The 22,556-nt window shown below is 37.8% G+C and overlaps 1 protein-coding gene across 2 annotated transcripts in view; it reads left to right on the top strand.

The window, feature by feature from the left end:
- The window catches only part of brinp3a.1 (bone morphogenetic protein/retinoic acid inducible neural-specific 3a, tandem duplicate 1), a 47,142-nt gene extending 28,157 nt beyond the window's left edge, over positions 1 to 18,985 (top strand). For both annotated transcript variants that reach the window (XM_072388965.1, XM_072388964.1), the window contains exons 5-8: positions 7,930 to 8,035; positions 8,464 to 8,700; positions 12,167 to 12,389; positions 17,086 to 18,985. In XM_072388965.1, coding sequence (XP_072245066.1) covers positions 7,930 to 8,035; positions 8,464 to 8,700; positions 12,167 to 12,389; positions 17,086 to 18,202 — 1,683 coding nt within the window. In that variant the 3' untranslated portion in view covers positions 18,203 to 18,985. The remainder of the gene's footprint in view (positions 1 to 7,929; positions 8,036 to 8,463; positions 8,701 to 12,166; positions 12,390 to 17,085) is intronic.
- Positions 18,986 to 22,556: the final 3,571 nt, after the last annotated feature.

The following is a 22,556-nucleotide window of genomic DNA, read 5'->3' as shown; positions in this document are numbered from 1 at the left end:
CTGTCTTGTATCTCCATCAGCTACAAAATTAAGGAAAGATAGCAGCTGTGCAGTGTTCAGTCCTGTTATCTTGCCAAATGCTGGCTTTCACATGTGCCAAACGTTGACATTGCTTGCTCTTCGCTGGGCTGCACTGCTATCTCAGAGGGGAACTATATCAACTTTACAGACTGCAATGTTTCCCTTGACTAGTGTGTGTGGGAGCAGACATGGCAACATTTTCACAAAAGGCGAGTTCAGTAAGGAAGAAAGATGCCTGCGGGGCTCGCTTGGGAATTCTTGCTTGCATAAATATGAAGACAAATCAAAGGAAATGCATGAATAAAGGAGTTAAGAAAAATAAAGGAAATATATAAATAAATTAACCCATATAGGGTATAAAAGCTCACTAAATGTTAAACATTATTGGAATCATGTATAGATCTTTATTCATGGTTTCTGATGATGAATTTTAGACACACAAAAAAAGAGAATGCATTTGGGAATAATTGCATTCAAGTAGAATTCACAAGGAAACCTAAAGTTGTAGCAGCTTGTGTTTGTCCAAATAATCTAATTTGTCAAAAAAATAGTTTAGTTAGTTTTCTGCTCATTACCTTTATTCCCTCTAAAGGTCTATGTGTAACTTGTAAAAACTGTAACTTTTAATGATCTGATGAATATTTTTTAAGCCTGATTCTGAACAAAGCTGCAATTAGTGGGAAACGGATAGGTACAGCACAGGAGGAAATTACCGAAAAGGTCATATTCACAACTTACTGACATATTGAGACAAGCATTAATATTGGTGTGAGCACACTTAGCTGCAATAATATGAGCCTGAGTTTGTAGAAATTGATGCCACTATTGTTTTTCCTGCACTCTTGGTGTCTAGCCTAGAAAACCTGAAAACGTGTATTGATTTATTCTTTCTAACATGAAACTTCATAGAAATTTTTAAATTCTCATACTGTGATAATAATCTTTGCTTCCAGTCATCCCTAAAGGCACCCACAAATATAAAGATTTAGGGGGAAAAAAAAACTATTTACACAGAGAATGTTTTTAGGCTCAATTTCTAAAGTAGCATTTAAAGAGTGAGAAGACATCAAAAGTTAGGCCTGGAGAGCATCATTGTGTAGGATAAACAAGTCACGTCCACAGCGTGTTTGAGCATCACAAACTGCTTATTCTAGGAAAGCCTTTAAGTGCAATTAAATGCAGCTGTTAGTTATTCCAACACAGTCAGCACAATTATCTTGTATTCAGTTATGGCACATTAATAAATCCTCTGACAGCTGATCCATGTCATTTACATATCATATATTGTAGAATAACTTTGATGTTTTTCCCCTTTAGCAGAAAAAAAAAACTCAGAGGTTTTGAAAGTAATAAGATATACAAATATGAACAAGAAGATTTTTTTTTCTTCTTCCGGGGTTAGTTTCAAATTGAGGAGGCTGACTGTGCAGTCATGCTCTGCTCCGCTGAGTTCTTTTTGCAGATGGTCTCATTGCTATGCATAGAAGAGCCATCTCTAGATTTGCATTGGGTCAATTTTTCCATTTATGTTGGACATCTGTCTGTGGTAGAATGTAATCCGTGGGTCCCTATGGGGACTGCTTGGATTTTAATTAATTTTGTTAACGTATCAATAATAAAAAAAAAGAAAAATGGAAGTCAGTTTCTCTCTGTTGGACACTTTATCTAACACTGAAATGTATCTAAAAGACTATTTTTCCGCTGCAGTAAGTTGAATAACAGATGTCCGGTTAAGGATTTTGTTTCCCATGGCAGATGGATAAAGACATATACCACAGTGTATATACAGAGCCGAAGCTTCTAGCCCTCCTCACTTCTCCGTATGATCCTTGTTGACCTTAGCTGTCAAAAGTAGATGTCAACAAAAGGCAACTTTTATGCCCGCAGCGGCAAAAGTCTTCCATTGCTCCTGGCCCCATGGCTGTTGTCATTAATCTAGCGAGGAGATGGGGTTACAATTTATTGACCTTTGGGAAAATTATTAAAAGCAGACACTGTCATGGTGTTTGGCAATAATTCGCCAGTGACAGCGAAGGAGATGGATTTCCCTTCAGGATTGCAGTTTATCTTCGCTGCCTGTGGAGCCTGCATCTACTCTAAATCAAGCTTTTGTCAAGGATGATTGAGCTGAAATTGTGAACAATCTAGCTATAAACTCAAAGGAAAGGAGAGATTCTACAGTGTTTTTGTTCAGCTTTTTTTTCCCTGTGTTTTTATCATCACAAACCTGTTATTGTCTTTGGAGCTTACAGTAGTAGCGTCTTTAAAGACTTGCAGCACAAATTGTGAGATCTTCTTTGTGTCTATCTGAAAAGTTTTTTTCTGTTTTTACTGAAGTTGTCTCGCAACCGAGGTTTTTACTGTCCAGGGGATTTGAGGCCAACTTCACAAGCATTAAGGACATTTTATTTATTCATTTTTTTCAATTTCCTCTTTTATAAGTTTGGTTTGCCTCTGTGGATGTGTGCATTGTGATTACTTTGTCTTCTTTTGCATCAACTGTTGTGCAAACTGAATTTGTTCATGTGTATTGTTCATTGTTGTTTGTCATTTGAAATTCCTAACTAAGTTCACAGCCCTAAAAGGAAATGGGCACCACAGCCTTCTGATTTAATTTATTTTATAATATTTAATTGATACTCAAAATCAAACTGTGATATAGAAAGAAAATATATTTTTAATAAATAGCACCTTTAAATTTATAGCCACTGTTACACTTTTGGCTTTTGGCTTTTGGCTTTATTGATAATCAGTAACTACAGTGACTTTCCTTTTCTTATATTTGCTGCTGGTGGTGTTATTGCTGTTGCTTTTAGTTTTTTTGTGTGTTTCTTTCCATTTATGTTTCTGCAGGTGCTCCTGACGATCCTGTTCATGGCTGCAGGTTGCTTTATTTTCGCTCCATAGAAGCAGTAGTTGGTTACTTAGTTTTTGGCTGTTGGTGTATATCTATTCAAGCTCTCTCATTTCCTCTTTCTTCACTCCCCCTCTTTCTTTAATTTCTTCTTTCAAGTATTATTATGAAAAAAAAATTTAAAAAAACAATGGTGCCGCAAACTATGATGAGACCACTGGCACTGTGGACTTTGGCTTTGCTGATGTCTGTGCCTTGGAGTACAGCAAGAAAAAATCAGAGAGGTTTCTTAAATTAGGAATTTTCAAAGTGGCACCATAAAGAAAAAGCAGGATTGTGTTTTCGGAGAGTTTCACACTTAAGATATTGAACCATAATCTGATGTCAAACCAAGAAGATGTGAAGTGGTGCACAGTGGGACTTTACAAGCCAAAAATGCTAGCTACTGTGTCCACAAGACAACAGTAGTTGGATTTCCATTAATCTGTGAAGCAAATCTGAATGGATAATTTAAATAGTCGTAACAATAAATTGTGAATAAACCTGGCAACATATGGCCGGTGGGGGAATAGTACATTTGTTAAGGCTACCATAAGGTTGTGGTGATGATAACCTGTTTAATGTTTATCAGCTCAAGTGCGATAAAGTTTATTTCCATTGCCTCTTATTTGCTTGAAGTCATCTTTGAAACCCAATAACTGCAAACAAACTGCAGATGTTTTAACCCTGGTCTGCATTTTAAAACCGTTTGTTTACTATTTTAAAAAAACTGTATTAGCATCATAGAGAAAAGCATTAAAAAATATAAAGAAATTTACTTTGGTAATTTTGGCAGGAGATTTATGAACCTTCTGAACATGAACATTTTAAACCTGCTGTCAGTGTGCTATACTTACCTGCAGTGATGATATGGACGAAATAGTTTGATACCCATTTTTCTACAGTGTACCTCCAGGCTTGAGTCTGTTTGATTTCAACAGCATAGAATGGCTTTTTAGCACTTGAAAATTGAAGCAGTTTTCATAAGAATACATGAATTTTTGTCTCTTTTACTGTCTCATATTTAGTCAGCCCACATGCTAACTCACATTATTTTAATCCATACTAAATGTAAATATAAAATTTGTTTTTTAAAAGTGGAGTCAGTTCTAATAGATGACCCAGCTGGTAATAGAAATAAACCCATTCAGCTTGAAAGGAGCCATGGATAAGTTATCTGCCTGAACTGCTTCAAAAGGTTCTTTATCCCAAAGAATCATTTCCTCCTGGCACACGGGAGAGGATTGATAACAGGGTAAGGACAGTCTACAAGCTCATAGGTAGATGGAACACATGCCACACAAGAAATGTCATCTAATCTTCTGCTCTGTTAGATTTGCTGTCATTTAGTACTTGTTTTTCAAAATGTTACATTAGTATTAAATACATTTCACATCTGTTACAAAAGCTGCTTTGCTATTTATTTTAGTTTCTAGTTATATTTCCCTCAGTACTATTATTTAGAGAGTCACAAATAAGGTGCAAAGCTCTGAGTACGAATTACAGGTGGTATAAGTTTATCGGATGGAGTTTATTTTTTTATTGACACACCAGCACAGACAAAAGGACACAGTGCTGATTACTACACAGACTGTTCGTCAAAAAGTCGGTGCTTCTCTAAATAATCTGGACAACCCTGGAGCACACAACTGACTGACTAACTGTCCACAAGCCTCTGTATGTACATGTTTCTGTAAGTAAACAAACTTGTCAAAATCATGAACTGGACAGTTGACTAAATTGTTTCCATGTGCCTCACATGTTGTCACCTTTTTTGTACTTTAGAACAGGTGTGTCTACCCAGTTGCATCCAGATGGTGCTTCTAATACAGAAAACTTATATTTCCATTGGTTTTTGCCCTTCAGGATCATGTAATGTGACTCAAATATGAATCCTTACATGAACTGATGTCATTTATGCAAAACTATGATAATGGGCTATGACCACATTCTCTCCAGACTCACTAGTAAATGCCACTCGCCCCATGCCTAAGTGTCTTATTTGATGTCACTGAACCAGTGATGTCACTGAGCGTTCGATTTAGACAAGAGAAACTTGTGCTCACCTAAATTGTAGACTCCCTTACAAACTGAAAATAAATCCAACAGTAACCTACCAGAGAAATAATTTATTCTCGCTTGAAGGCTTTACACCACCCACACAGTCACATCAGTTTCCTCTGGGAAAGGTTTGTGGCAAAACCAGCCCCACTCTCTTTTCTCAGATGCCAAATTGTCAGATATAATTTCATTGTAGTTCTGTTTACAAGTCCTCCACAGTGGCACTGGAAGTCTCTAAAGATCAATTTATGCATCATGTGAGCTCACAAATACATCTTTTTCAGATCAGGAAGTTTTGTGTCATACCGTAGAAGATTCATCAAAGGATAAAAACTACTGTGAGAAATGGAAATTGCGATCATATTTTCCAATCTATGACCCATCTCTGACAGTTGTTGAAAATTTTGTCACTTATAAGTAACTCATAAATAACCACAATGAGGCTTAAAAACTGCTGGTATGTACTGATAACATGATGCGTTTGTACAATAACTCTAAAAAATAGCACATATATTAGAGAACATACCAGTTTTATTCATACATAACATTAATTAGCTCAAATTATTCATACCAATGCTAAAATATTATATAGTGTGAATTTAAAATTGACCAATATGTTTCTTCTTCTGGTCTGAAATTAAATGAGTCGCAAAATAGGATAAAACGTGTTAAAGGTGTAAATTATGATTAGATATTTTTTTATTATTTCAATAGAAAAATAACAGTGTATGAAATTAATAATGTTAAGAAAAAAATATCCTGCATAAAATTATTCAAACCCTCTCTCAGTAGTCCACTGCAAAGCCTGTCTTTGAAGTCACAGCAACCACTATCACTGCTATCAAGCTTTTCTGCATGTGTACACTGAGATGTTGTACCTCTCCACTTGCCAGTGTTGTTCAATCATGAACAACTGGAGTTGGAAGGCTTCCCTGCCAACACTCTGGTCCTCCGTTCCCTCAACAGATTTAGATCTCGACTCTAGCAAAACCACTCAAATACGTCAATACATTGTTTTGTTGAATATTTCTGTACCACTTTGACTTTGTGTCGCAGAATATCGTCGCAATGGAAGGTGCAAAGCTGCCTGATATTTTGCTTCACAATTTTTATGTAGGGGACTGAAAATATACCAATAATTCCACGTACGACACTCATCAGACACTGACGAGGCCGGTCTCCATGGGTTACTGACAAGGAAAACTTTAGTCATTACTTCTGTGGTCAGATAACAATGGAGCCGTTTGGACACACAGTATTGCTGAAACAAAGGCAAAGCAATCAGGATACTTTTTATAAGGAACAGGTTGTGTAAAATTATCAAAGTAAATGGCATCAGTTGTGAGGAGAAGTACATTAGATTCCATCTTTTCCTTGAGCTTCTTTGGACCTTACAAACAGGAAAATGATCTGAACAACAGTCTCACACCAGCATGTGTAATGGCTGCAATGGTCCCCAGTACAAAATACAGTAGTTTCACAAAAAATGCTGGACAAAAGCTGATTTACAACACTTGGTAGATCAGCATTCTTCGAGACAATCAAGGCAGATGCCTCAACTGTGTGAAGAAGAAGGAAACTTGGTAAATGAGATATTTTCATGGGTATGAATGCTTTTGGCTTAACCTCTTGGATTTCAGAAAACATTCATCTGCTTGAGTTGATTTGCTAGTGTTTGTCTTTTCTTTCGATCTAGTTTTAGTTTGTGCGATGATCTGTTATTGTGGAGATAATACAGCTGATTTTCAGTTGTTGTTTAAACTGTGTTCTCACAAAAAGAAACATTTATCCCCCTTTTTTTCCCCATTTACTTGTATAAATGATAAAACTTTGTTTTCCTGAAACAATTGGTTGTTAATGGTTAAGTTATCAAAATTTGAAAAATGAATGATATAATGTGTGCTTACTTTCATGTGCTCTATATTAAAGGAATATGCTAAAGGTTTAATCCATGGTGTGATATCATTAGGCATATCAATGTCAGTTGCTCCACCTTACTGGTCCACATTGAAGTTCTTTAAATACATATCTGTTTGCAGGAGAAATTAGATATATATTTTTTAATCCAGTACCCTCATATAAATTGACATGCTACAATGAAAGATGATGCGTGCATTGCACAATAGTGTTTCAGTTGTGAGCATTGTGATTTGCACTTGTCTCACAAAGCCTCTAAATTAGTCATTGTTAAAATAAGACCACACCTGCTATGAAAAAATGGTCTTTAGGTCAGTGTTTCTCAATCCTGGTCGTCAAAGCACCCTACCCTGCATGTTTTCCATGTTTCCCTGCTCCAGCAAACTTGATTCAAATGAATGGGTCAGGTCTTAAAGCTCCGCAGAAGGCTGAGGACAACCCATCGTTTGAATCAGGTGTGCTGGAGCAGGGAAACATGGAAAACATGCAGGGCGGGGTGCCTTGAGGACAAGGATTGAGAAACACTGCCTTAGGTTACTGTGATGAGGGTGCTGTCAATCCTTAAATCAAATTTTCGCCTGTGCAGTCATATAACAATATTGCTTACCTCACACAAAAGTTTGCACCAAGCAATTGCGTAAATCCTCAGGTGCATAAATAATTGAATAGGACATGCTTACTCTGGCATACAATGGATTTCACCATGTTATGAGTGTCAGTGGGCATTCTTATGGGAGAGCAAAATGTAGAGATGAATTTGACAGATGACACCACAACTTACTCATTACACTTTACACCAGGGATACTTATCACAACTCAATTTCCAGCTCACTGGCTCACAAAGTCATTATCCCTAATGTGATTTGCGTGAAGTAAAATAGTCAAAATAATGTGCAATATATTTTGTTTCTCAGAAGAGACGGTAGTAGGCGGAAAGGACGCAAATCTTGTTCTACATAACATTCAGTTATGCACTTTTTTTTGTCGGTTTCTTTCTCAGTATGTATCACTATATGGTTCTGCTTACCTCCCTTTAGGTGACCGAAACAAGGACGGGCCCTCTTGGATGCAGTAACTATGACAACCTCGACTCTGTCAGCTCCGTTTTGGTTCAAAGCCCTGAAAACAAGATTCATTTGCAAGGTTGGCCATCCATAATTGAACTCCCCCAATTTCTGATGGAATTGTCACAGTGTCTGTTCTCTGGCAAGCTTATAACTGCAGCATGAGAGTGTCAAAACGAATTTAGCTTCAATCACTCTTGCATTTTTGTTTTCTTTTTTCCAATGCATGCTTGCAGAGTTCTGAAGTAAATCCCAGGCAGTAATGATTTAGAACAAAACTAGCAAGACTGTGCAGTAAAAATAAAACTTTAAGTGAATCTCAGCACATTGCATGTGATGCCAAGCATATGTTAACTGTGGCAAAAGAACAGAGAAAGTTCCAGCTTTAAGTAATTTACAGACCTTACATACATCGGCCATGTGTACACACTGCATGAATTCGTTAAATACAGTACAGCTTCCTCTTCATTAATCCATATGTTTGTCCTGTTGTGGTCCTTGTCTCAGGCCTCCAGGCCATTCTACCAGAATACTTGAGACCCAGGTTTGTGCAGGCTGCTCTCAGCTACATTGGCTGTAATGAGGAAGGCCAGTTTGTGTGTCGGGACAATGACTGCTGGTGCCACTGTGCCGTCGACTACCCACAGTGTAATTGCCCTGAGGTGGATCTGAGGGCTATGGAAGCTAGTTTACTGCAAATCCGAGATTCATGGAATATGGCCAACCAAGATTTTGAAGAGTCAGGTTAGTGTTTTTCCTTCTTGCTCTCATTCGACAATGGTGACCCTCTCACTGACAGCAACTTGCACTCTATTGTTAGAGGAGCTGATGGGGAAAAAAATACATATAGGATGGGGAAAGAAGGGACTATTATATCTCACAAAATAACTCATCAGTTGTGGAAAAAACAAAAACCCCTCCTATCTGTATACACCAAAGTTACTAGGTTTGATGAATTTTCACAGAGTTACATATGAACACAGGTTAAAAATTCTGACTGAATCATTCTATTATGAAATTTTAATATTGTTCAATCTTTGCTAATTAACCTCTGATGCTTGTTTTAGAAACAATAAATGATTGTAAAGGCACTTAAGCACAATGATCCAAACATTCTGTAAATCCAGTTCTTTCATAAAGTAGTGCTGCTTATTGATTGTCATAATTTTCCCTTGGTGATGTAATGCAGCCAGACATATCAAAGAGATGGGTGACTCAGTCAAAGCAACATAGCAGAATGTCTTGTACATACAAATCTGACATCCCACAGTATGGATTGTCAAAATACAACCCCCCCCCCCCATTCATTCAAACAACTACCTCATGGTGCCAACTGAGCTTCTGTGTGTGTAGAGACAGCATGGTTCATATTCCAGAAAGTCCAGAAGAAAGGAGGGCATTTAAAATGATGTGACTGGATGAACAGTGAGTCAGTCAGATAAAGGCCCTCCAGTAGCCTGCGGAGGATCTGTCATGCCCCAGAAACAAACTACAGTTGCTATAATCCAGAAGCAGCATCTGACGTAACCTCTAATATAATACTTGACATCTCAGTTGCTGCCATTTCATCCGTAAAGCTTACTTGATATAAGCTGATAAACAAGGAAAAAACAACCACATCAACGTAGCATAAACTTTCAATCAAGCTTTTCCTATGGTTTATTCTCAGTAATAAACTACCACCGCTGTCTGGTGCATTCTTTGAGCTTTATTTGAAATACAGCAGCCTCTCTGTGGTATGCATCGCATATAGTATTTGAATGTATCCTCCCAACATAGCTCTGTTCCTATGTATTATTACCCAAACTGGGATGCAGTTGCAGGCTTGAAAACGCATCTCGCTGTTTGAGACATTTCCAGCTCTGCCTTGAGCTGTTTTCCATGCACCTACATGCTTCACCACTAAGAGCAACTTGATTAGCACATAGCTGGCAATAACTTTAGCAGCAAGGTGCCCTGAGAAGTGTTGTCATAGCGCTCTATTTAATAAAGGGAAAAATAAGCTCCCATAAACCCCCTGTGGATCTACTTGTACAGTTGATCTTATAGAGAACAACTTGCATCGGAAGCAGAGATATTAATAATCATAACTCAGATTGTTAAATGAGGTTTCTACAGTCAGCTGATGGTGGATGTGATTTGTTTTGATCTCACACTGAGTGTAATATGTTTTATTAAAGAGATCATATATTCTTTAGCTGGATCAGTATCTCAGTATGTAATGGAAGATGTGATTTATTTCCCTGATGCATATATTTATAACTGTATAGTGTGGAAAAACACAACCGAAAGACTCAAGAGAAAAATATATGTGAAGGAACAATACATATCCAAGAAAAATCCTCCAAGATTAGGTCAAAATATGTTTCGATATCCTGAAAATTAGCCCACTTATAATCATCAAATTAAGATGGGAAGGTTGGAGGGTAATGACAGAAATAACTCCCCAGACAGTGTCTATACTTGTGCTGCGCCCAAACCTGGCTGTGTCTTGTATCATTTTTAAAATTATACAAAAGGGAGGTGTTATCACCTTCCTGGGCTCAGCGGCTGACAAGATAATAATGGTATTTAGATAGCATGATTCTGCGGATGAGGCCATGCTGTCTGGGTGATAAAATGATGGTTTTGTTCAGGCTTTACTTTCAGTTTCCAGCTTTCCCAAGATACTTTAAAACATCTATCCGTCCATTTTCTATACCCGCTTAATCCAATTTAGGGTCGCAGAGGAGCTGTAGCCTATCCCAGCTGTCATTGGTTGAGAGGCGGGGTACACCCTGGACAGGTCACCAGTCCATCACAGGGCCACACAGAGACAAACGAGACACACAACCATGCACGCTCACACTCAGTCTGAGTGACAATATAGAGTCACCAATTAACCTGACATGCATGTTTTTGGATGGTCTACCCAGAGAGAACCCACGCATACACCATGGAAGTCCCTGTGTATGCATGGGTTCTGTAAATGCAAACTCCACACAGAAAGGCCTCTGCTGGGATTTGAACCTGGAACCCTCTTGCTGTGAGGCGATGGTGTTAACTCCACCAGCGTGCAGCCCACTTTAAAACAGAATTTTGATATTTTTCTAAATGTATTCATAATAAAAACAACCCTTGGTGTATTCAACAGTTATTCTTTTTTTTTAACCTTTCTTTGTTGTTGTCTTGTCAGACTCACAAATTTCCACTGAGATTTTTTATTGCATGTCATGGCGAGTGGTGTTCACAATAACTCGCACAAAGATAATGAAAGCTAGATGTTGTATGATATCCAAAGTCTGATATGTCTTATCCCTTTGTGACTCACAGCTCCATTGTTGTTTAAAAATTAAACACATCAATGAGCCCTGCTACTGATATTGATATGTGCTGCAACACAAACACGGAATATTTTCAGAGGAAGACGAGGGCATTTGCCATGGTGTGTTTTCATATGTTTTCTTTGAAAAACATTTTGTAAAAGTAAGAAAAGTGATGAAAAAAATGAACAAGAATGTGTAATTAAAGGAAGAAAAAAAATTATTAGATTGCAAAGTGTCATTCTCTCATTGAACAGCACCAAAAACGACTTTTTCATATATAATATAACAACCTATATAATTAACTTATTAATTTCAGAGCAGCATATACCACAATTTGCATGTAACACACATTGCATAATGACTTGGGAAGACATTGACTCTAAATTGGTTTTCTAATCAGATGCTTAATTTTCAAGATAACGTTAACTAATTACAAACTCTTGTACAGCCATTTTCTAATCAGGTTTGCACATGCTTCGATTTTCCATACAGCCAATCTTGATTATGATGATACTGTTATAGAATGCCTTGGAAATGTAATCTGTTTACTAAGTATTGTGCATGTAACAAACTGACAGATATTATCCTCTGAGCTCCATGTGCTTCCTATTTTCTCCCCGACAGACTTTCCATACTAAGCTTTGGAAAAAGCTGTGGCCTGTTCATCATTGAAAGAGAAAAATCTTGCCACATCATGTCTTTAGCGCTGCCTTTTTCTATTAGGCTATGTGCCAAACAATATCTTATCCAGTTTGTCCTGCACCTCTGGAGATCATGTGGCTCCTAAAAGGTGGTTTGACTAAAGAAGCCCAAAATCTGTGAAATAAAGTATGAGTTAGTTCGGTCTGTGTTGGAGAGGAAAGAGCGTATCCCTCTCTGATCTTGCATGTCCCTCTGCTTTCCAGATGAGTTTCAGAACTTTGTTAGAAAACTACCCACATTCTACGCCCTGAACACATCTGCCATCCAGTATTTCTGGAAGATTGAGCCGTCCATTCACCAGCGCTACAAACAGCTGGAGCTCAGCACCCAGCAGCTCCTCAACAAAGCACGACGCATCGTCAACAAGCTCTTCACCCTCAGCAAGAGGTGTCAAACTCAGCCTAAAATTATTATGCTGAGAGAGAGGTGAGAAACAGAGAAAACCTGAGTGTTTTTTTATTTGTTTTTCCTTGAATGTATGGATATGAATGTGTCCTTTCAAGTTTGAATGGCAGTGTTCATTTATTCTTTTCAGCCCACTGTGCATAATGCTTTGTCACCTGTTAGAAGAGTTTGCACAATACATCACTGCTTTGATATTCAGCTGAGGTCCAACTGAAACAACTTCAGAGTCACACCTCATCACTTGGCTGCATTCCCATCTGAGGTCTCCTTTACATTCAGAAATACAAACTATCCTGGTGTGAAATTATGGTTTACAGTGTAAAAGAATTATGCGAAGTTCGTGAGATTTGCCATTGTAGTCAACTACTCTTCGATGAGATTGTATACAAAAGCTCTCAGTGGATTTTTGAACCATTCCATCTATTTTTCTGTATTCATGCAGAAATCCACTTATATAGTCTGCAAGACAAGCTTATGAAAAAGAAATGTGATTATATGAGTGTAGTTGATGCATCCAGTTTTATTTTTAGGAGTTATTTCAGGAGCGAAACCAAATATTCATCCACTGCATTGTGATATTTTTTTTCTTTCCTTTTTTAATCTTTTTTAAGAGCTGCAGTCTTCCGAGAATATAATTCCTATTAATTTTAGAGCAGGGCTATGTTATTGACCTAAAATATTCTTATTAGAACATACACACGTATATATAGTGTATTTTTAACTTTGTTCTGCTTCTTTCTGGTGTTCTTGGTTCTAATAGAGTTCTAATATCAAATGCTAACTAGCTGAAAACCTACATCCATTCTTTCTTTCTTTCAGAAAGTTTGAGCTGCAAGTTTGGTCTCAGTCAGACCTATATTCATGTTTAGATTTGTGATTTCTGAAATACATTTTTAGGGATCTGAAATACCAGTAGCTGGTATATGATATTCATATTTGCGAGCTGATCGTTGTTGTGGGAAAACCTGAAATTCTAAAGTATACGGTGCAGTGTGATAGAGAAAAATGCAAAAGATGCAACAGATCTGCTTCAGCTGGTGTCTCAGTTCATCACCTAGATCAAATGAGAAACAATCCAACAGAATTTCCCTTTTCTGTTTTTATAAGCCTACCATTTTATATATATATTTATTATTATTAATATTGTTATCATTATTATTATTCATGTGATATGTATAATATGATATGGGTATCATATAATATGGCACTGGACTTGAGTGTCTGAAATGTAGCATCAGATTTTATCTTCCATTTGTTGCATATTAGTTACATGGAGTGAGTTCATTTGACTGTTCAGAAAATGTGTCCTTTTAAAAAACTGGTAGCTGGTGCTGAGTGTATTTATCTTGAAGGAAGGAATAAATGTGAACAAATATTCTGACAAGTTCCTTCACCCCACAGTCTCAAAAGGAAATATTGGCACCATTTGGCACAAGCCTTGTATCTTTAGATTTTTTCCTAAGTGAACAAATCAGTCGAAAATTGACTTCGTACAATGTCTTACTGTGTCTTACCGACTTGCTGTGGATGTGTTTCAGTAAAGAAAAATATGACTGCATGTATCAAATATAATCTAGATGTATGTAAATTGTGACGTTCGCTCATTAGCTCACAGACTTCGTAGATAAAATCATACAATCCAGCTTTATACTAAAACGTAAACCACACGGACTGAGAAGACTGGAAGCAGCTTGTAATTTATCATCTATGATCTATTACTATGACAATGCATGAAGATCTTCGTCGTATAAAAACTAAGATCTTCACTGTAGAGGATCTTTGCCATAGTTTTAATAAAGCGCAGATGCAAAATATGACAAGGTTAGTGAATGTTCTTTTCTGTATGTAAGCCATCTAGCTCTAAAAACTATTCTACAAAACTGAAGTCATGAGTGACTTGCAGGTTATCAGGATAAAAGTTACAGGTGTAGCATGGGGGGCATTTAATTCAATGTGCAACATTTCTCAACTCTTACGCTGGACACATTCAGGGCAAATTTTGGGAGAGCAGTAACTGCAGTGATGAGATGAAGCGGGAGTGATGAAAGTGAATGTTAGCTGGATATGTGGAGACTGCTGTGATATAACCTGGCTCTCTCAAATGTTGTGCAACAGGAAGAGTCATTGCAATCAAAGTCAATGCATTTCATACATTTTTCTCTAAATCTAAATCTTTAATTAGTACAGTATACTTTTAGGAGTTAAGAAAATGGGAAAAAATGTGTATCCTATCTTAAAAAGATTAGCAACATGCTGCTGTAAATTTCATTGGACAAATTATATACAATGACCTAGTTTATGGCAGATTTGTTTCTCCCTTTTTATATTCATATTCATATTCATGCATGCATTTTTCCATTATCAACATACTGAGGTTTCATGGTCTTTGTCAGATGAATACAAAGCAAAGAGAAAAACACTGTATGCATTAGTGATAAATACAGTGTTTTTGACAGCACATTCTGGGAGGAGGTTTCAGAACAGTCCTGATGGAGCTGTACAAAAAAAACATGTGCTGTTTTTTATGTGGTTCACCAAGTAAATGAATATGGCTTTTTAATGGGAAAAAAATAAAAAGAATTTCACACAGACAAAAAAAAAGTTTTGTTCGCTGCTGTAAATTTAATCTGAGGCAGGAGAAAGTTGGTGCATGACATTGATCGGTGTGAAATGAACTGACAGACAATGAACAGATTGCAGAGTGAACACGCAGCTTCTCTTTGGCCCATACTGCACGCTGCGTCTCCATGACACTTTACATGTCCTGCTGACACAATGCGCTATATGATAGTGAGACAGCTTCCTCTCTCTTGCTGTGCACATTCTGCACTCTGAGGGTGAGATATGCACAACTGACTCTAACTGATGAGTTTCTGGGAAGTAGCATGCTGTATAGGCTGTTAACTTGTTACACTGACTGTCTACTGACAAAATGTCACCAGATTTTAAATGTGATCATTTAAATCACCGTTGATTTTTTTTCTTCATCGTGCTGACTTTACTCAGAGTGATTATGGAACCTCAGATGGCTCTCTGGTTTAAAGTGGTTGTGGAAAAATAACAGATTGGAAATTGACAACCACCGTAGCTAAAGCTTTTTGTTCATGGTGGAGTTTCATATTTTGTAACAGGGAGGAGAAAAAAATCTAAATGCTTCTCATTAAGAAGAAAAGAAAGCTGGTTGCCATGGTAATACGCTATATTTTTTCCCTTCCACACATCACAGAGTCTGATTAGGCGTGTATAATGAAGTGTATAATGAATGGAATAAAGTGTTTCAGACATTTTGTAACAAAGGAATGAAAATGGACTCCTCATTTATGTTGTCAAATTCCCTATTAATATCGAGCCGGACAATTAAAAGTCATGATTTGGGGTGAAATGTGCCGCTGCTCTAAGAATGTAACTTTACATGTCAGAGAACAGCACAATATCTGAGTATCTTCAGCACCTCTGAGCCAACTCAAGGTTTAAACTCTACGGCAGCCGGGTGAAGGAAAAAAGATACTTTCTATCAAAAGACAAAAATAATAGTTCATTTGATGCTGACATGATGCACCGTCCACTTTTAAAAAAATGTAATGAAAATTTTTAGTGCTTTTAATTGTAAAACTTTGCACATGTAGACATAGAAGCAGCACACAACTCTGACAACAGAGGAAGCAGTTTATTTAGTAAGACAATAAAAGGTGGATTCAGAAATGTGACAGATATGGAACAAAGCAAGTGAGAGACTGATTCAGGACATTAGATTCTTGTCATGCAGTCCATCTGCTCCTTTCTTCACAGTCTCTGGAATTTGGGTCTATTACAATGCGTGGCCTCGAATACATAAAATATTTTGCAGTTGTTTCTTTTATCTGTGGTTCAAGCCATTGATTCTGTATCTTTGGACTGAGTGATGTTTCGGAAAAAGACTGAAAAGTTGACATTAAACAATGTGCACCACTTCGTCAACTACTCATTAAGGATAATCACATTTCAGATGAAAAGCCATATTTTGTCAATGTTTTGCATTATCATATAAACGTTCCTCACACATTTCAACATATATAGGATAGCAATACCAAAAAAGCATGAATGTGATTGAAACAATGCCTGAAAAGATTTTTTTGAAACATCTAACTATATTTAAGGTAGTAAATATTAGCTGAATCATTTTTAACGTCGATAATAAAAAAAAATTAAAAAATGAAAAAAAAACATTTTTTACATGGATTTGATTGAATTGTTCAGGGACTCAAATGTACTTTTTTTTTTAAAATTAGTCTTGATGAGCAGACGTGGAGAATATGAGTTGATACAGAGCTTTAGAAGCACCCTCCGGGGAGTGGAAGGGAGGGGAGGAGAGGCATAGATAGATTGATAGATGGATAGATTTATGCATGTGCCTCTGAGTGCAGGAAGTATGCTCACATTTTACAGGAAGAGAGGTTCTTTTTCTTTTTTTTAATTTTAATAAGGGCAACATGGTAGCTTAATGGGTGAGGCACATATCTCATCTCTGAAATGTCCTTGTCAGTGTGGCTCTCTGACTTTGAATTTGGTCCATAGCTCCATAGCTCCTTCTATATTAGTTCATCTTCATTCTACATGTTCTACCTCTAACTATGCCATTTAAAAAGTTATATAATGTATTTTGTTTCTGTCCAAAATGGAAGAACACAAGTATGAATATTTGTGTTATAAATCTCACCCGCTGCTCTCTCTGTTGTAGGCCTTTTAGCTACTGGCTGAACTACATCCTTTCCATCATGTACTGTAGTGAAAACAATCACATTGGCTCTTATCTGGAGGAGACCCGGAGCTGTTCCTGCCCCTATGAGCATCCCCCCTGCCAGGGTGTGATCCCCTGCACTGTGGGGGAGGGCACCTCATGCGCATCCTGCTCCTATGAGAACCGCTCCCGCTGTGCCACCTGCAACCAAGGTTACATGCTAAGTCAGGGTGTGTGCCGCAACGAAGTGCCAGACTCCACTGACCACTACATCGGCTTTGAGACTGACCTGCAGGATGTGGAGCTGCGCTACCTCCTGCAAAGACGTGACAACCGCATCAGCATCCATGGGATCTTTGTTAGCAACGATGTGAGGCTGAATAACTGGTTTGACCCATCGTGGAGGAAGAGGATGCTGCTGACACTGAAAAGTAATAAATACAAATCAAACCATGTCCACATGCTCCTTGGGATGTCTCTACAGATCTGCCTTACCAAGAACAGCACACTTGACCCCATGCTTTCTGTCTATATCAATCCATTCGGGGGGAGTCATTCAGAGAGTTGGATCATGCCCATTGACCAGAACAACTATCCAGACTGGGAGAGGACTAAATTAGACCTTCCCTATGACTGTTATAACTGGACTTTGACTTTAGGCAACAAGTGGAAAACGTTTTTTGAGACAGTCCACTTTTACCTACGGAGCCGAATCAGAGGCCCTTCGAGTAACGGAAATGGAACTGTATATCATGAGCCCTTGGAGTACCTGGAACCAGGGCAGAATCTAGGCTACATGAAGATAAACAGCATCCAGGTGTATGGCTATAGTATGCACTTTGACCCGGAAGCGATCCAGGACTTGATTTTACAACTGGACTACCCATATACTCAGGGATCGCAGGACTCAGCCCTGCTGCAGTTGCTGGAGATCCGGGATCGGGTCAACAGACTTTCCCCACCTGGAGCTCAGCCTCTGGATCTCTTCTCCTGTCTGCTGCGGCACCGGCTCAAACTGTCCACCACAGACGTTGCCAGGATCCAGGCAGCACTGCAGACTTTCAGTGCCAAACAGCCCAACTCCATGGAATATGAAACAACCAAATTATGTAGTTAATAAATGGGCAGGAGGCCAGGTGCACAGATGCACAAATGGAGCAGCTACAGCACAAGCCTGATGATGGTTAAGAGCAATTCTGAAGCTGAGCAATGGACAATTTGGGAACATTTTAATAGTTTATAAGTCTCATCAGTATGGTTGAGATTCCAATGTCAGCTTTTTCTTTATATTTTTACAACATCTTAGAGTTAAGGAGGACGTCACCATATTTGCCTCACAGCTTTTCTCTCCTGACTAAGAAAATGAATAATTTTGACAGTTCATGATATAAATTTAAAACGTGCTAACGTTTGTAGACTGCACAAATTAAAATCACTCACATACGTAAACAAAAGCTTTTGCTGAGAAAGTGTAATCTGCGCAATGTAATCATCTCACAAATACAAACATGTCAACACCAGCATGTTTGGGTTTTTTTTCTCCTCACATTTATTTTCATGTGCAAAATTAAACAAAAGTGCTTGCTTTGATTGTATGTCCCTCCCTTTGAACCTGGGGGTATATAATGGGCATCCTTTTTTTTCTCCATACATAGATATTCACTCAATTTTTAAATGTACAACACATTTTTGTAAGAAAGGACAAAGTGACATAAACAAAGTGAACAAATAAATGCTGTATGATGCAAATTTGCTGAGGAAATCAATGTACCATGATCATGATATATGTTACATGTCCTTTTATTTTTATAATGCTGTAGTTTGTGAAACAAATGGTACAAAAAACATAATGTCTATAAAATGTATAATACAATTTGTTATTACACTAAATAAAATAAATTTTTATGTGTGGTCTATATCCATGTAAAGTGTATGAAAGCCAGGATCTTAAAGTGCTTCACAGCTGGACTGCCCCCCCCCCCCCCCCCCCACCCCCCTCCCCCACCCCCTTCACTCACATTAGTCTCTTACTAGTTCTATGTAATTTAAGAATATAGCACAACAGCAAAGAATGCTGCAAATGAACGCATTTCAAGCAGCAATGGAATCAGTTACTCAATGTTATTTACATAGAACAAGAATTATTCACAGTGCTTAGACAATACACATGACAAAAACAAGACAAATTAAAACATTAAGAAAATAATGCAGGTAGATTAAATCATCAAAATACAAGGATAAAAAAAATAGAAGATAATTAAACAATAAAATGAAAAAGAATATCTTTGAGCTAAATATAAAAGTTATATTCATATCCCTTTTTTTTTTTTTAGAAGAATCCTACTAACAGATAAAAACAAGTTAATTAAACACACATAAATACTCCGGCTTTCTTCTTTGGCTTCTGTTTCTCCACCTGACTTTACCTCAAAGCTTGTTAGTTTCCAGGGAATTAGTATGCAAATTACCTGTACAGTCACATCCAGCAAGTTGTCAGGATTAGTTCCTCCAATGTTAAAGGTGTAACATACAGGCTTCCTGACATCACCTTGCTTAGGCTGTTGTTGTTGTTGGTGCTCTGCAGATTCAAAGTAGAAATCATTATCCTCAGCACTGATAGCTGATCAGCTGCAGCCTATCTCAGCAGTCACTGGTCGAGAGGTGGGGTACACACTGGACAGGCCGCCAGTCCATCACATGACCACAAAAAGACACACAACCATGTATGCTCACACTTACTCCCAGGGATCTTTTAACACTAATTAACCTAACATGCATGTTTTTAAATGGTGGGAGGAAGCTGGAGTACCCGGAGAGAACCCATGCATACATGGGGAGAACATGCAAACTCCACACAGAAAGGCCCTGGGTGGATATCGATCCTGGAACCCTCTTGCTATGAGGTGATGGTGCTAACCACCGTGCAGCCCAGCAACTTCAAATCATGAATTATGATATTGGAGATATCATAATTCAAAGTTCAAAAATCTGATGAATCCCGTTTTAATTCAATCCACTGGTAGGAAAACATTGGAGTCAATAGAGTTAGACAATAGACTTGTTTTTTTAATGCACATCATTATTTTAGGAAGTAAGGCCATATTAAATTGTCATATATTTTGAACAATTAATTATATGAAATAGCAGTTTACAAAGAATATGATGCTTAATGTGCTTTTGTGTCCGATCTACTAATAGCTGCAACTGGTGCACAATACAGAATATAAAAGCAATGCACTCAGTACTGTGTAGTAACGGGAAAATAATTTCTGGGGTTTAGATCTCTTCAAAGCTTTAGATTTTTGTTGATGGATGGCTGCTTGAGGGCAGCGTGGAAGACACGGCATCAAAGACCCTTATCTCAGGTGCCTCTCACACTGGTTTGTAGTCTGCTGTAATTTACAGGGGTTTATGTCTTACTCCAAGCCGTGAAATAAAAGCATAGCACTTTGTGTCCTCCAGGTCCTTTGTGCTACAAGTAGTATGCAGCTCACACAACCATTCTCTGGAAGCTCTCTGATGTTTAACCATTTCATATGATAAAAGCAGTCAGTGTGGAAATGCAGGTTCAGAGACTGAAATCGCCCAAAGTTTGCCTGATCACACGTATACGACAGCGATGTTTTCCTGTCAGAGTTGTCAAAAAATGAAAATCACTTCTTCATGCTAGAATGGTGAAAGGATCAAGTGGAAATTGCAAGTAGAATGTGAAAGAATTTTCAACCACAAGCTATGCAACAGTGTTAAACAACAGAGATCACACAGCAACAGCCAAAAGAGAAAACTCTCAAAGAAATACTCTTAACAAGTTTGGTATCTTAAAAGATAAAGATAAGTTAGTGGTAATAAAAACACAACATTAATTTAGTTACAGACTGTTGTGCGTGCTGTGATCGACCTACAGATGGACACTGTAGAAAAACACTGCTTCATTCTGCTAAGACTAAAATACTTTAACATTAAATTCTTACCTTTTTCCTGGCTAAATCAAGTCTCACAAGCACGAATGGTTCATTTATTTATTTTCTCTTATCTGAGACACCCTGAGTAACATCATAATACTGCAATTACACCATACCAGCATGGAATACCCCCCTTCCAACATTTAATAGGACACAACACATGAACCATCATGCACCAGAGTGTCTGGCTCGGTGCTGTTGTCATTACTTTTCTTCATGGAGATTTGGTCAGAAATTATCCATGCATTTACAACAATCAAAAGTAGCATCTATGTGAGATGTTTTGCTCTATTATTCCCTGTTAGACAGAGCAAACAAACTCTTTTATTTGGCTTATCGTCGAGATGTGAAATATTCCCTGAACCACAGATCCAGCCGGGAAGAAGGAAGCAACCATGAATCCAAATTCTTCATGCCCAGGCAAATGTCACAACTCATTGAATGAATGGAACATGTTATACGTCTGGTTTTAATTGAGGTGGTAACAAAAGCAAAGAAATTGGCATTAAAATGGCTGTGAAGTGAAGCCTTTTTCTTTCTTCCCGTTTTAGAATCATAATCAACTTTATTGGTCGCATATGCTCGCACAAACGTTCTCTTATTGTGTTTATAAGGACATGGACAGCAGAGTAGGAGGTGGAGGTTAAATAGAAATGAAAAATAGAAATAAATGTATTGATTCAATGGCTATTTAAGTGGCAAATTCTCAAAATATATACAAACAATATTAATATTTTTTACAGTAAGTATATAGTATGTACAGTAAGAGTATATTTTGTAGTTTATGTACAGTGTGTACTGTGGTTATCAAAATTCTAGAAATGGTCAATAAAAGGTATGACGATGTATTGATATTAATTGTTAATCATGGTGATGACTGTTTTATTCATTTTGAGGTTTTGGTATACAGTGTTAGGTGCCGCCTACTGGAGGGCAGAAGTTGGGACAAGAGGTTCCCAGGGTTTGAAGGATCTGCACAGATTTACTCTGCTTGTATCGTGGCTCTAAATGTGTCCACAATGGAGGGCAGGTAGGCACCAGTGATTTTCTCCACAGACCTGACTGTGTGTTGAAGTGTGTTCCTGTCCCAATTTTTGGCCGATCCAAACAGGATGGTGATGGATGTCATGAGAACATACTGTGTTATTACTATATAGAAAAGGATCAGCAGGTCATGAAGCAGGTGGAACGTCCTCATCTGGTGCAGTAGTAGATCCTCTGAGGAACCTATTTAGTTATAGTGTCAATGTTGAGGTTCGTTTTAGGGGTATTTGTGACTGTAGATTCAATGCTGATTGTCCAAATGCCAGATATACATATTTTCAAGCCTCAGCTACTGCATCTGGTCTGTCAGAAAGTTGGTAATCTACTGACAGATGGAGGCCGGGTGGGTGAGTTAAGTGAAATTGTTGTGTAATGTTCTTGGTGAAATGGTGAAGTCCACAAACAGGATCTGAGCACATGTGCCTGGGGTAAAGGAGGTTGTAGTGTAATCTTATGTTGACTGCA

Source organism: Leuresthes tenuis, unplaced genomic scaffold (assembly GCF_036924035.1).
Source record: "Leuresthes tenuis unplaced genomic scaffold, fLeuTen1.0.hap1 SCAF_7, whole genome shotgun sequence".
Classification (NCBI taxonomy): domain Eukaryota; kingdom Metazoa; phylum Chordata; class Actinopteri; order Atheriniformes; family Atherinopsidae; genus Leuresthes; species Leuresthes tenuis.
The sequence above is the reverse complement of the archived record's forward strand: the minus strand, read 5'-3'. Positions and strand labels throughout refer to the sequence as shown.